The sequence below is a fragment of the Clytia hemisphaerica genome, unplaced genomic scaffold, assembly GCF_902728285.1.
Source record: "Clytia hemisphaerica strain Z4C2 unplaced genomic scaffold, Clytia hemisphaerica genome assembly, whole genome shotgun sequence".
NCBI classification, from domain to species: Eukaryota; Metazoa; Cnidaria; class Hydrozoa; order Leptothecata; family Clytiidae; genus Clytia; species Clytia hemisphaerica.
In genome coordinates this window covers 325410-339228 of record NW_027103585.1, presented here as the reverse complement: position 1 = coordinate 339228, position 13819 = coordinate 325410, and the positions used below count along the sequence as shown (strand labels likewise).

Genomic DNA, 13819 nt, shown 5'->3' with positions numbered 1-13819 from the left:
AGCCCACCCCGATCCCACTCACTATGGGCATAAAAATACTGACAGAACATAAAATAAAATTTGTATGAAGCCTAAAAATATCCTAAAGTACATGAATATATGTTCTAAATAATGTCTTTTGTTATATTTACAGTTTTAAAAAGTAAATTGAATAATATGGCAACTAAAAATGGTAAAGGAAAGAAGCGTAACAGTAATAGTGGTAAGGAATCCCGAAGACAGACATATTTGATCACCTACAGCCAAGCGGACTTATCGATTGTGCCAACGCGGGAGTCATTCGCTGAAATTTGGGTAAACGCATTTGGCGGACCGAAAGCTGTCAATCATTGGGCTTGTTGTAAGGAATTGCATGAAGACGGTAACCCCCACTATCACCTGGCGTTAAAATTGATGCAGCGCACTCGTTGGGTGGAAAAGAAAAATGGAGTGGAGGAGGCCTACCCGGGGTTAAAGTGTCATTTCAGGGAGTTTCACACGTGCTATGAGGACGCCTTTGAGTACATTAAAAAGGAAGACGAAGACTATGTAGTTTCAGACAATCACCCATATCTTTTAAATAGGCCCCGTACAGCTAAGGCGACAGAGAGCAGAATGAATAACAGCAGGCAAATGAGTGAGGGGGAAAATGATGATAGCGGAGAAGATTCACCAGCAAAGAGAGGTAGGAGAGAAAAGGTCAAGTTAGATGAGATATCGGTTTATGAAATTATAACTAGGCGTGATATTAAAACTGAGGACGATCTATTATTGGAAGCCAGGCTTCAGTATGATGAAGGTAAAAGTGATCTTTTGAGTTTTGTGCTGAGACAGAGCGCTACGAAGAAGAAAGAATTGATAAAGACAGCTTGGGGCGTCAAAGATTCAAAGCGAAAGGCAGATAGAAAGAAAATGAGTAGGATGCAGATCTTGAGAGAGGCCAGGGACATGGAGTGTGTTTGTAATGATCAATACAGGCTTTGTGCGGTAGAAGTTTTGGAAAGAAATGAAGTAGACATTGCCAAATTCAAAGCGGCAATTCTGCAGGCTATTGAGTTTGGGCGGGACAAAGGGAACAATGTTATGCTAACTGGGCTTTCCAATTGTGGGAAAACCTTTCTATTGAAGCCGCTACTAACAGTTTTTGAAACCTTTTCGTCACCTGCTACGGGGACTTTTGCTTGGGTTGGTGCAGAAAAAGCTGAAGTTGTCCTTTTGAACGACCTCCGCTGGTGCGAAAAACTCATTGCGTGGTCAGATTTCCTCAACCTTCTGGAAGGATGGCCCATACATCTACCAGCCCCCAAAAACACTCACCCTGAGGACATTGTATGGGAAGCAAGAACCCCTATCTTTGCAACGTCAGATGATAAATTGGTTAAGATGGAGGGTCACAGGATCGACAAAGATAACACTAAAATGATGGACAACCGCTGGGTTTATTTTGACTTTCGCAGACCGCTAAAAGTTACACGAAAAATAGAGCCCTGCGGAAAGTGTTTTGCCAGATTTATAATGTCCTAGAGTATATAATATAGTTTGTTTACAGAATTGAAATCTTTTAAATAAATTTTCATGGGAAATGGGCATATTTCCAACGGTGTCCGGACCGGACACCGTCAATTATAAAAGAAATAAATTAAAATTTATTTTTAATAATTGACGGTGTCCGGTCCGGACACCGTTGGAAACCCAGTTATATTGGTGATATCTCGGTTTAACTGGTTGAAAATCTTAAGTAAAGGAAAGAAAAATTAAAAAAGAGTTCAATTCTGTACCAAAGTAGATATGTTTTCTATATATAGATTTTCATACCATTATCAGTACTTGGTTCTTATCCCATTATTCTTGATGACCAAATCAATTCTTTTCGGCATTGAGTCTATCGTGCGGTCAATGATTTCTGGGCTATATGATAAGATCGTGTTTCGAACTCTTCGACAAAACTCCTCAAAGGTCTCGCGTTCAATTTTTCCTTCTAATGCGTCTTCGTTCAACTTTCTCCGGATATTATGGAATGCGTTTTCAATAGGATTAAGATCTGGACTACGGGGCGGAATTTTGAAAAGCCGACAGCCTACAGCATCCATGGCCAACTGTGCTGCTGCTGAATTTTGACTGGGGTCACCATCTTGCAAAAACAATTTTCCTCGTGGGTTTGCTGACGATTGAAACATTTCAGGGAACCGTTCTTTAATGTAGCCTTGGCAGAACTCACCATTTACTTTTCCTGTAAAATGGTGGCATTCCATGAATCCTTTTCCGTATGCAATAGCGCAGAAAAATTTGGCAGTGCGGGAACCAACTCCTTCCTTTTTGCCCTTGGCGGTGTTGTGCAGGTCTAATTCTTCGCCTCTCTTCATGTATGTCCTTGTCCGGCAAGTTTTGGCATAATCACAAGGGTTAGTTTTGTGTACGAAGGATACACCGTCCAAGTAAAATCCAATTCCTTCCTTCCAAAAGTTTGTGGGTAGTTTTTTGCACCGTTTAGCAAATTTCATTCTTTTCTTTAGGTCTCCCTTCAATAGGATGCCTTTCTTCCTACACTGTTTATACTTGTAGCCTGCCGCATTCAAAACAAATCGCACAGTTCTTGGGGCAAGGTGATAAACCCCTGCTTCACGGCGAATGTGTGTTGCATTAAAAGTACCGTACTCCTCTTTTAGTTTTCTCATTGCAGCAAATATTTTTCTGCGGTCTCGGTCAGTCACTTTAGGTGGTCTTCCCGTCCGTTTTTTGGGCTCACTCCCAGTGTCATTAAGTGTCTTTTTCATGTGCCGATTAATAGTTGTACGTTTGTATTGCGGATACGCCTCTTGTAATTGTTTCAACGTTTCGCCTTTCACCTGATGTAAATATCGCAACACCATAGATACTTGAAGTGGTACTTTCATTTTAAACTGTTTTCACTTTTTTATTTTTTCTATTGTTATATTTTTTATCCTTAAAGATAAAAATACGTTGATATTTTAGTATTATATATTAATATATAATAGTAGAGCGTTGGCAAGTCATTAATATATCATAGTCATTTTGATAGTCATCATGGAAAACCGGGAAAGAAAACCTCTCCGCACACCACAGACACCTTTTGTAAATTATAATTGAAAAAGTGAGCGGCCGAACTTTTAAAAATACCGTTAACAAATTTCATCCTCTAACTTGATTACCCGTCTCTTCAAGCAGATTGAAGAACAACAACAAAGGAACTCCATTCAAGTAACCCCCAACACTAATTTAACTTGGAACATTTCAATACTTTTTGCCTTTTTTTCTACTCCGGTAACAACAAAATAAGATGTAAAAGTTTATAGCTATCCTGTTTTCGCAAAGTGTGCGGCGGAGAGTCATCGCAACCCCATTGTTTACCACTTGTATATAATAGTTTACGACCTTGTTTATTTGTTGTTGTTTACCTTAGTAGTTTTTATAGCTTTTAGATTAATATACTCTTGTAGTAGGAACCCATCAGAACAAAAGAAGACACAAAGTATTGTCCCTCGAGGGGACATCAAAAAAAATTCTTCAAAAAAAATTTCAAAGTCCAGACCACCTGACTCCTCCAGACAATACTGGCAAAAAGTAATGGAATTTTCTTTTCCTGGTTAAAATTTGAAGCTTTCCCCCCTTTCCCCCCCCTTTTACAATGTTGAATTTCACAGTACAGACTGCAAAATGACACTCAACATTGTAGGGAGGGGGAGAGGAGGGAAATGACAAGAAAAAACCCTAGAATATGTAAAATTCCATTTACTTTTTGCCAGGATTGTAGGCGTCGAGAGTTTATGATGCATTACTTCCTTCATGAAATAGTCTGCGTTGAATTGTCAATTGTCAATCAGTCTTTAATAACCAAGTTAAAGTTTCAGTGAAAGCAGAATACATGTTTTTTTTATAAGCATTGCACTTATAGTAGGGGGAATTTTGTTCGATTTTTTGGAATCGCTCGACTGTTTTGTTAGAAGCACTTGTTATACATTTTTGGAAAGCTAAGGGGTAGGGGAATCGAAATTACTATGTTTCCAATTTTTTTCGGACATTTTGGTGTGATTTTCGGACAAATATGACGGTCTCAGGCAAAAATCATAGGGTTAAAAATTAATGAAAATTTTAGCTCGAGAAAACGGAGACCTGTTGTATATTTTTGGAAAGCTCTCAAAAAATTAAGATTAGAGATATATTGCAAGTATAGGTGATTTCTGTACCTAACTCGAGATATTAACCCTTGAAAACCGTGTTTTTCAGCCAGAAACAGCTATTTTGTCCAGTTTTTGCGCTTTTTGAAGCTCTGATTTTGGCTTTTTTGGCTGGAATTTCACGGATTTTCAGCATTACCTAAATTTATGCTTTAGATTTAAGCATCCCCTCAAGCATTTTTCAGCCTTATCAAGCTTTCGACCTAAGCATCTCTGAGCCTGTTTTCGGATTTTTATATGCTTCTAAAAAAAACCATGTAATATATAACCATTACAAGTTGGATTGTCTCTTTCGATCGTTTACCATAATTTGTTCTCCGTCAATCAATCGAAATAGCACGATACTCTTTCTCCGATGGCAGTCTTTTGAAGTATTATCACGTTGTTATCATTTCAAATTTCGTTCAAGAACTTCAACGTATGGCAGCATAAATGTCCAGCATCCAGTTAACAGCTAAAATGGAAAGGGAATTGCTTCAATCATAAGCCATGATCTGCATGGTTAAAAGCAGGCGTCATGATGGATAGTTTTAATTTTCTACCAAGAATGCCACACAGGATATCAATGGAACTGATCGTATCGGATGAAATGGTATGATGCGATAGAAAGGAATAACAAAAGCTCTCCAATACTGCATGCTCTCCTTAATGGCACCCTTAACACAAGTTAACTACTACAAAACTTTCGTTGTTTTCTGGTATCTCAAAACACATTTCTTTTATTTTCTCAACCATTAATTCAAGTTGGAAAAAAAAACAATTTAATTTTAATTTTTTCCATCATCCGGTCTAAAGGTTTCCAATGTCTGTAAACCATAAAATTACCTTCCAAACCAGAAAATGGAAACATCTTTTGCCCCTCCCTCTGAGACGTTTAGCCCATTATTCTTAAATTTTGCCAAAAATATGCATACTTTTTAGAAAGTGATTCAGCCCTTTGTAAGTTAACCAATAATGCACGATTTTTCAACTGCTAAGTAATAAATTTGCTGCAAATGGTATGAGCTTTGTCAGAACTTTTTTCCCATGCTCTCCTTCTTTCTCCTTTTCAAAATCTCCCTGAAATGAAACATTTGCCACCCCCATTTGAGACCCCCAGCAGAATGTAATATTCCATTAAACCCAAGAAACAATAATTTTACCATTTCTTCAATTTGGACATCTTTTGAATGCTGATTATCCATCAAAATAAATCACTTGATCACTAGAGTGAAAAAAAAATTAATCAGATTACGAATATTTGATTCAAACTTTTTCTTCAATTTGAAAATATTGTATCAACAAAACGTAGATAAAAATGCTATAGTAGTTCATTCAAAGGAACACAAATTTACTAGAATGTAACAAATCACAATTAAAAGTAGACAAGACAATCAAATTAAAAACAAACTAGTAAGCAGAAGCAGTTACAATAAGTCATATTTTTCACTTTCTCATTTACCATAAGTGCAAGAAGAATTTTCAACTAATATTCCAGGTCCTCTCACATATTGAAAGCACGGCTCCTCTGAAATGTTGTCTAAGTAAGAAATTGAATAAGCTAAATAGAGGAAATTCAATTTCAAAGTATGAAAATCTGACAAGTTGGATAACAGTGATAGGAATAGTGCCTCATATTTGGTTATCAATTATTCGAATAGTTTTCTTTTAGCAAATGATTTCTTTTTAAAACTCAATTATTAATTTCAGTCCATCTTAAATTTGGCATTACAAAGAATGCTGCAAAAGCAGTTATCTTGATAATTTGTTAAAACTAATAATAGAACGTGTAGATTGAGAACATTTCCAAGACCTCATGAGTAAACAAAAAAAATCAAAACAAAAACAACAAGAACTTGAATCATCTTTCCAGAATAATAATACTAGATTTCCTCTCTGTCTGAAGGTTTGAATTTTTGGAAAAAGGTTCAGATTTACATCTCCTCAAAAACACCCATAAAAACTTCCTTAAATTTTTTTGTTCAGTCCCCTGAAGCCTTGAATGACAAGCTTATTGTTAAAAAGGTTAGACAATATCATTATCAAGGGGAAATAATTCAATAGTACTGGTTGAGAAATACTATTTTCAAGTATTATCATGAGAACAGATATTTATGGGAGTCCCCCCTGTTAAGTGGTAACCCCCTTTAGGAAATTGAAAATAAAAGACTCCCCTTTAAGTCTTTGGAAGTCTCTAGGCTTCTGCTCATCGTTTAACGAAAAACTTTCTTATAGAGGCTGCTTAATAGTCAGCAAATCCTCTTTCTCACTAAATGTTGCCATTTGCTGAAATCCACGAGACATTTTGATTTAAACATTTTCAAACCAAGATGACGCCCTTAGCGAGAGGAAGGATTTTTGTGTTTCCAAGCTTGCTTTGGCTTTTGGAGGATTTTATTTTAGTGTTTAGAGCTTTTTAAAGATAAATTTATGTTCTGTTGTATCTATGGTATGTATAAAGAAAAACTTGGGTCGCAGTTGTTTGAATTAACGATTCACACACACCTAAAATTCTTGAGGAGTGCGATCAAACACAGGCCATAAATTTGGATTTTACTACTAAAGTTATTCATAGCACTCCTCATCACATGCCTAAAGTACTTTTTAGGAGTGCAATTTTGGAATGATTCTGGAATTTTGAAATGACAAAGCCTGAGAAACTGTAAACCTACTGGTTAAAACAAAAACTACCCCAGGTTTCACCCAAAAAAACCAAACATCTTTGAAGTTACAGACAGACAGACATGCAGATGAAGAGAAAAACAAAGACAAACATTCTCAAATTATTTCTCATCATAAGTTATCTAACTTCATGTCTTTGGTATATAAATAAACTGTAGCTTGGTATTGATTTGGTTACAATCTTTTTTGCTTATTTATGCCTTAGCATAAATCACCTCAAAGGGAAAGTATTGTAGTTCGCAAACGCCTTGGAAGAAGGAGCGCGTCGCTTCATATCAATCCCGAGAGACAATTTTTTCACAAGATACAGGCAAGTCGCAAACAACTCTGGAATCCCTAATTTCTAATAAAAATGGAAAAAATATTCCTGACTAAATTTAAAAATATATAAATTGTTAAGAAAATTTGAAAAAATATAAGGAAAAAATAAGCTAGTTCGAGGGGCGCGTCGTCGCCATGTATCTTGTCTCCCAGCCCAAATTTTTTAGGATATGAAATTAGATTTTTCAAATCACAAGTAAACCAAGACTGACTCCACTAAGCTGACCAGATCTAACAAAATAATATTTCATTTAACGCTGACTAACTGTATTGGTTATGAGCACACTGTGATGCTTTGTCATGGTTTTTCTTATGATCGTTTTGCTTATTAATGCCATTTAGCATGAATCATCTCAAAGGGAAAGTATTGTAGTTCGCAAACGCCTTGGAAGAAGGAGCGCGTCGCTCCATATCAATCCCGAGAGACAATTTTGTTTTTGAAAAACTCACAAGATACAGGCAAGTCGCAAACAACTCTGGAATCCCTAATTTCTAATAAAAATGGAAAAAAATATTCCTGACTAAATTTAAAAATATATATATATTGTTAAGAAAATTTGAAAAAAATATAAGGAAAAAATAAGCTAGTTCGAGGGGCGCGTCGTCACCATGTATCTCGTCTCCCAGCCCAAATTTTTTAGGATATGAAATTAGATTTTTCAAATCACAAGTAAACCAAGACTGACTCCACTAAGCTGACCAGATCTAACAAAATAATATTTCATTAAACGCTGACTAACTGTATTGGTTATGAACTCACTGTGATGCTTTGTCGTGGTTTTTCTTATGATCGTTTTGCTTATTAATGCCATTTAGCATGAATCATCTCAAAGGGAAAGTATTGTAGTTCGCAAACGCCTTGGAAGAAGGAGCGCGTCGCTCCATATCAATCCCGAGAGACAATTTTGTTTTTGAAAAAATCACAAGATACAGGCAAGTCGCAAACAACTCTGGAATCTATGAAAATATGAAAAAATAAATAGAAAAAATAAGCTAGTTCGAGGGGCGCGTCGTCACCATGTATCTTGTCTCCCAACCCAAATTTTTTAGATATGAAATATATCGATCATTGAGTGTACAATAAACCAAGTCACAAAGCACTATGCATTCATACTACAAAATATTAGTTTTTGTATCTCAATTTTCTTGACTTTGTCTGCCTGATCATAAAAATATCTGACAAATGAAAATGTAAGTGGAAGTTTAGGTATATGTCCATGAATTAAAGGCAAGTGTTGATAATAAATAGAAACAACAAATGAAGTCAAACATTTTCATAAACTTTAATCAATTTCTTATGTTATTTTCTTATTTCTTTGTGTATTATTTTTTAAAGAGTTAAACCATTCAAATGAGACAGAAATCCAGACAATAGGAAATATATAAACATAATCATCTTATGTTTAGCAAGAATATTCCTTTGGCTAGTAAAACTTTGACGCAAAGCCAAATTATGAGGATGAATCTCTCCCTGTCACCTGTATGTAGGACACATGGCTGTTCATGTTTCAAAAGTATTTACCTATGTAGCTATAAGCAAAAAGCTTGTACCCATGTCTTTTTTTAGCTATTAAAACAAAATAGTTGTTTATAGGAGATCTCCTCCTCTACAAAATCTAGGGAGCCACATGCTATATCCATAACATGTGTATCAAATCAAATCAGAAAGGAAATCATTTTGCTAATTGAAAGATAACCATCTTATAATCATTGGCACACTTCAACCGAGCTAACCACATAATTTTGTCACATATCCAAACAAAGAAAGAAAAAAGTAAGGCCATTGTGTTGTTGCGTACAAAATTGTAAATTTTCAAAAACACCCCCAGATATTCACACAAGGTACAGTACAAGTGAGCAAAATTTAAGCCAAATCTGACCATTTTTGAAGTCTCCAGTCTGTCCAAATGTTTTATTGAGGTTACATACTGACTGACTAACACACATACATTCTCAGATTCTAGCTCAATTGAAGTTGAGAACCAGTCCCGGGGGGGCACTGGGTTTGCGGACTGACGGTATGTGCGGGCCAAAAATTGGCTTCTAAAATTGCACCCTTACAGTGCAGCAAAAATCAGTGAAAATCATACCCTTAGAGTGCATTTCCCCCCAAATTTTCGATCCATTTCGTGCAAAAAATGGTCAAAATATCTAGATTTTTCAAGAATTTTCTGAAATTTCTACCCTTACAGTGCATCTCTAGTTTTTCCGACCCTTACAGTGCATTTTAAACATATTGGAAAAGGTACCCTTAGGACCCGCACATACCCGTCGGTCCTTTTGCCCAGCTGCCCCCCCGGGGAACCAGTGGAAAAACAGATTGGATATCATGATCAAGTAAAAAGTAAGCAAAACATACCCAATATATTCAATTTGATCCGTATCAGATTCTTCTTCATCACTTGAACTTTCCGATTCTGTTTCAGTATCTGTGTATGTATCAATATCCTTGTCATATTCATTATCAGTCACTTATTTGTCCACCATCAAGGATGCTACATTTAGTGCAGATTTTTCTTCATCACTTGATTCTGATTCCCTCTATCTGTCTGAATAAATTTCCTTGACACATTCATTGCCATTTCTGTAAAAACCCACTCATTTTTCCTTCATCATGTATTGACAAGTTTAATGCTGTCAATGTTCTTTCACTCTCAGTCAATGTTCTTTCACTATCAGCAGTTCTAAAAAATGTTTAAAAATGTCAGTCTTAAAATTAAGGCAATGATTGATTTTACTACTAGGGACATTTTAAATTTTGATTTCACAGCTTCAAAGATTTTCAAATTTAAAAAAAATTTGAATGTGAGAATACAAGCATAAACTCTTGCAATTTGTTAAGAATTCTTAATATAATAAAGAGGCATTCACCTTCACGAAAAAGCCTTTTAAAAGTATTTGGGCCAGAATTCATACTTTTCAATGAAAATAGCTAGAAAAATTTTTTAATTCATTTAGCTCTGAGAAGTGACGTTGTTTACAGCAGTTCCATTAAAATGTGTAGTAATAGAATTTCAGTTTAAAAAGGTTATACCCTTACCAAAATGCAGCATACTTGAAGTATGTTTTTTTCAGGCTTTAAGCCTACTTCAGCAGCACATAATAAGCATACTAAAAGCCTACTTGAAGCACATTTGAAAGCATGCTTAAAGCTGTGCATTTTTGGAACACTTTTAGTAGGCTTTAAGCATACTTTCTGAAGTCACATTAGTTTGGGAAAAAAGCATACTTAAAGCATACTTCATGTAAAAGAAAATAATGTAATCAAAAGCATACTTGAAGCATATTTCATACAAAGGAAAAGAATGTACTGGAAAGCATACTTGAAGCATATTTTACGAAAATGATATGGAAGGCTTTAAAAGCATGCTTAAAGCATACTTTAAAGAATGAAAATACCTTTATTTGAAAAAATAGGTGTTGGATAGTAATTTATAGATATCAGAGAAAAGATATTCTCTTTGATATCCAAAAAGATCTCTGATTATGCCTTATGAATAATAACTTCCTTCTGTTTTGCTAAATTTATATACACGTGCTTTCATTTGCATAACAAGGCTGGAATTTTGGCTCCAATACAATGGATTTATTGTTATACAACAATAGAAATTTGTACATATACGTGAAAGTATTATAAAGGTCATTCTTACTGAAAACCAATTAGATGACAAAAGTCTTTTAAAGTGACAAATCAAAATCCACATCAACAATAAATCCAGCCTTTTACCAAACAAAAATCCATACAACTCCTCCGGTTTATTTGTTTTTAGATTTTCATTTATCTGTAAAAAGAAAAGGATTAGAACAGTCATATAAACAAATTGACCTATTTTCTTCCACACTTTTTTTCAGTTCATAAATTACCAGATCACACTAACAGAAAGCATAAGTATTGTTGATTAAAGATGTTAGATGAAAGTTGATGAAATTAGTTAGATGAAAGCCCTATCCACTCCAAAAAGATTCATTGATCACTTTATATCCTTTGTTTTATTATAAATTTAAAACTCTCAATCTATTTACAGTTTAGTTTTTTTATATACATTTCATGGATATGTTAGTACATTAGTACACACTTTTTTGTAAGAATAGTGTCTTTTGGCAGGCAGTAAAGTATTCTTAGGAATTTCCCGAAAACTAAGGGTGAGATATTCTAATCATATTTTCTATTTTTCATGTGTAGTTTTTTCTAGAAAATATTCCAGACAGCTTTAAATTGATTTCACAGCAAATGTCTTTGTCTCTAGAGCAGAAATACGTTCATTTGTGAAGTATTTTCCCATCTTACAATCTAGTGGATTTACACCCTTTAATTCTCATAGACAATATTCTTATTAAAAAAACGTGCAAAAATTGCCTAAAAATGTTCTTGAGTGATTTAAATATGTAAGCTTGAAATAATATGATAAAAATTACACCTTTAAAAGAAAGAAATATATGTTTTGCAGTTTCTGACACATCTTCAAAAAGTTCCCATCAAAAATTATATGGTGAAATATTTCATGCAAAGACTGAAATTTATTGAAAACTTTAAAGCGTATCTGCAAAAACGATCCAAGCGAAAATCTTTCAACAGCAAATCGGAAAATTAGATTCTTGCAAAAGTTTCAGTTAGCTAAATGTGACTAACAAAAAGGAGATACAGAAAAGCTCCAAAATTACATAGAATCTATAGTATCGTTTCGTAAAAGAGAGGTGTACCCAAAATAGAAGCCCTAAAAGTTTGTGCATAATTAGGCTTGAAAAGAATTTTGTCACAACACGCTCATTATGCAGATTTTTTATAGCGACAATAAAAGAAACCTATTAACTCGAAATAAACTCCCTCAAGGCAGGGCAAGAGACCTGGTATATGGTGTAAAACAATGTTTTTCCATCTATTTGTTATATGCATAATATGCCCAGAGGAATGTTTAGTGCATATAACGAACCCTGTAACATAAAGCTCTATTTCATACTTTGACCACATGGTAATTATGTATCTTTAAATATCTTTTGCATCATGTAATATTCATTATTTTTTAGACCCATTACTCCTGGCTTCGTTAAGATGACTTTCCTTCACAAAATTTTGTTTATTTAATTCTGATCTGTAAATCATATGGGTACCCCAATATAAGTAGCCCAATTGGGGTATCCTACCTTTTAGGAACACTCATGACATAATAGTGCATTTTAACCAAAAGCATTATAATAAACAAAAAAGAACAATTGGAATATTTTTTTAGCACAATAGAAAATAACACTTGCATTATTGATAGGTCTGATAAATGGAATATTCTTTTAATAAAATAATCAATTTATATCAAAAGGCATTCTCCTATTTTGAATAGTGGCTTTATTAAAGCCTCTAGAGATTTCTATCTATTTTCTTAGTTTTACTGCATTTTAATTAGTAATTTAATTGTTTTAGATTTTAAAATCGTTTCTAAGCTCAATTTTGTTTTACAGAAATCATTTGCCTCAAAATTTTCATCTTTTGCTTTGAATATATATTTCTCGAACTTGCTTTTATCCTTTATAATAGTGCTGTGGTGAAATACAAAAAGCTTTAAATTCCTTTAAGTAGGACAAGGTACTGAAATACAAAAAACAAGCTACATGCTGAATGGAGCTACCTGGTACATGAAGCGTAATTAATGTTATAAGAAAATAGAAAAATGGCAACAATAGTAAGAAAATGCAAACTAAAAAATCAGAAAAAATATCAAGCTTATCACGAAAAATGTTCATTTTCCAAAATACAAAAATCTGACTTTTACAGTCGAAAAAATATCCTGGGAAAAAAGGTCTCAGCCACTTTTTAAAAGAACCTGCCCTTTGTTTGCAAAAAAATCAGTAAAAACTTATGAAGCAACTCAACGTAAAGTTTAAAAAACATTATTTTGAGCACTTCTTGGCCCAAATTTACCCAAATACTGTGTAATTATTTTTTTTTGAAAATTAGGCCCCATCAGATTTTAGACATTAACATTTTATATCATTGTGCAAAAAAAACAGAAAACATAGTCAAGCAAATCCCAAGAAATGCTTATTTTCCCAACAATGACTAAAGGGAATTTTCCAAATAGAAAGATCTGATTTTGTGCAAAATTTTGGAAAAATAACTACCTCAAGGGAACTTATTTTGGTAGGAACTAAAATTTGCCAAAATTTAGAAAATTATTCAAAAAAATTCATTAATCGCGAAAATAAGTTCTTGCCAAAATTATAAATCGATTTTTTGCCACTCCTCAAAATTAGTTCCAGCCAAAATAAGTTTCCTTGAAGGTATGTTGGATGTTAAGCACAAAGTCTATCCAAAGTCCAAATTTCTAAGCATTTTTTGGCCCTTTTTGACAAAATTTCACTTTCCAGGGTTGTCGTAGACAGGAGCTGTCCTGTATTTTTATAATCAGTGGGAAATTCGAATTTAACGCTGTCTTCCAGGAGGGGGGGGCATTGAAAAAATTTGTCAATATATACCCTTGTACAAATATTTTTTGGAATTATCCGTTCAAATTATTGGTTGGCCAGTTGGCCTTAAGCATTAAGGGGCTATACAGATGCAGTTTTTAATGAGGTTTTGAAAAAACATATACGGTTTCATATGTGCTGCTTGTGGCGTTATGAGAAAAATTTAGCTTTCAGACCAAATTCTTCCTGAAAAAAAAACCTTCAAA

General features: G+C 34.2%; 1 protein-coding gene and 1 long non-coding RNA gene across 3 annotated transcripts; both read right to left on the bottom strand.

Annotated features, from left to right (window-relative positions):
• Window positions 1-1799: 1799 nt before the first annotated feature.
• On the bottom strand, window positions 1800-2873 carry LOC136801377 (uncharacterized). Its single transcript, XM_067058016.1, has one exon. The coding sequence runs from the start codon at window positions 2871-2873 to the stop codon at window positions 1800-1802; it is 1074 nt and encodes a 357-aa protein (XP_066914117.1).
• Window positions 2874-4503: 1630 nt separating this feature from the next.
• Window positions 4504-10096, bottom strand: LOC136801345 (uncharacterized). 2 transcript variants are annotated; one of them, XR_010845841.1, is made up of 5 exons: window positions 10029-10096; window positions 9517-9841; window positions 5617-5694; window positions 5318-5379; window positions 4504-4629 (listed from the first exon to the last, which is right to left on the bottom strand). It is a non-coding gene; the product is annotated as an uncharacterized lncRNA (long non-coding RNA). The 2 variants fall into 2 exon arrangements; XR_010845842.1 differs by lacking the exon at window positions 5617-5694 and having other exon boundaries at window positions 10029-10094.
• Between the last annotated feature and the right edge of the window lie 3723 nt (window positions 10097-13819).

What these genes read in the sequence shown, in the direction of transcription:
- LOC136801377 (XM_067058016.1), bottom strand. Translation starts at nt 2,873, where the DNA reads ATGAAAGTACCACTTCAAGTATCTATGGTGTTGCGATATTTACATCAG.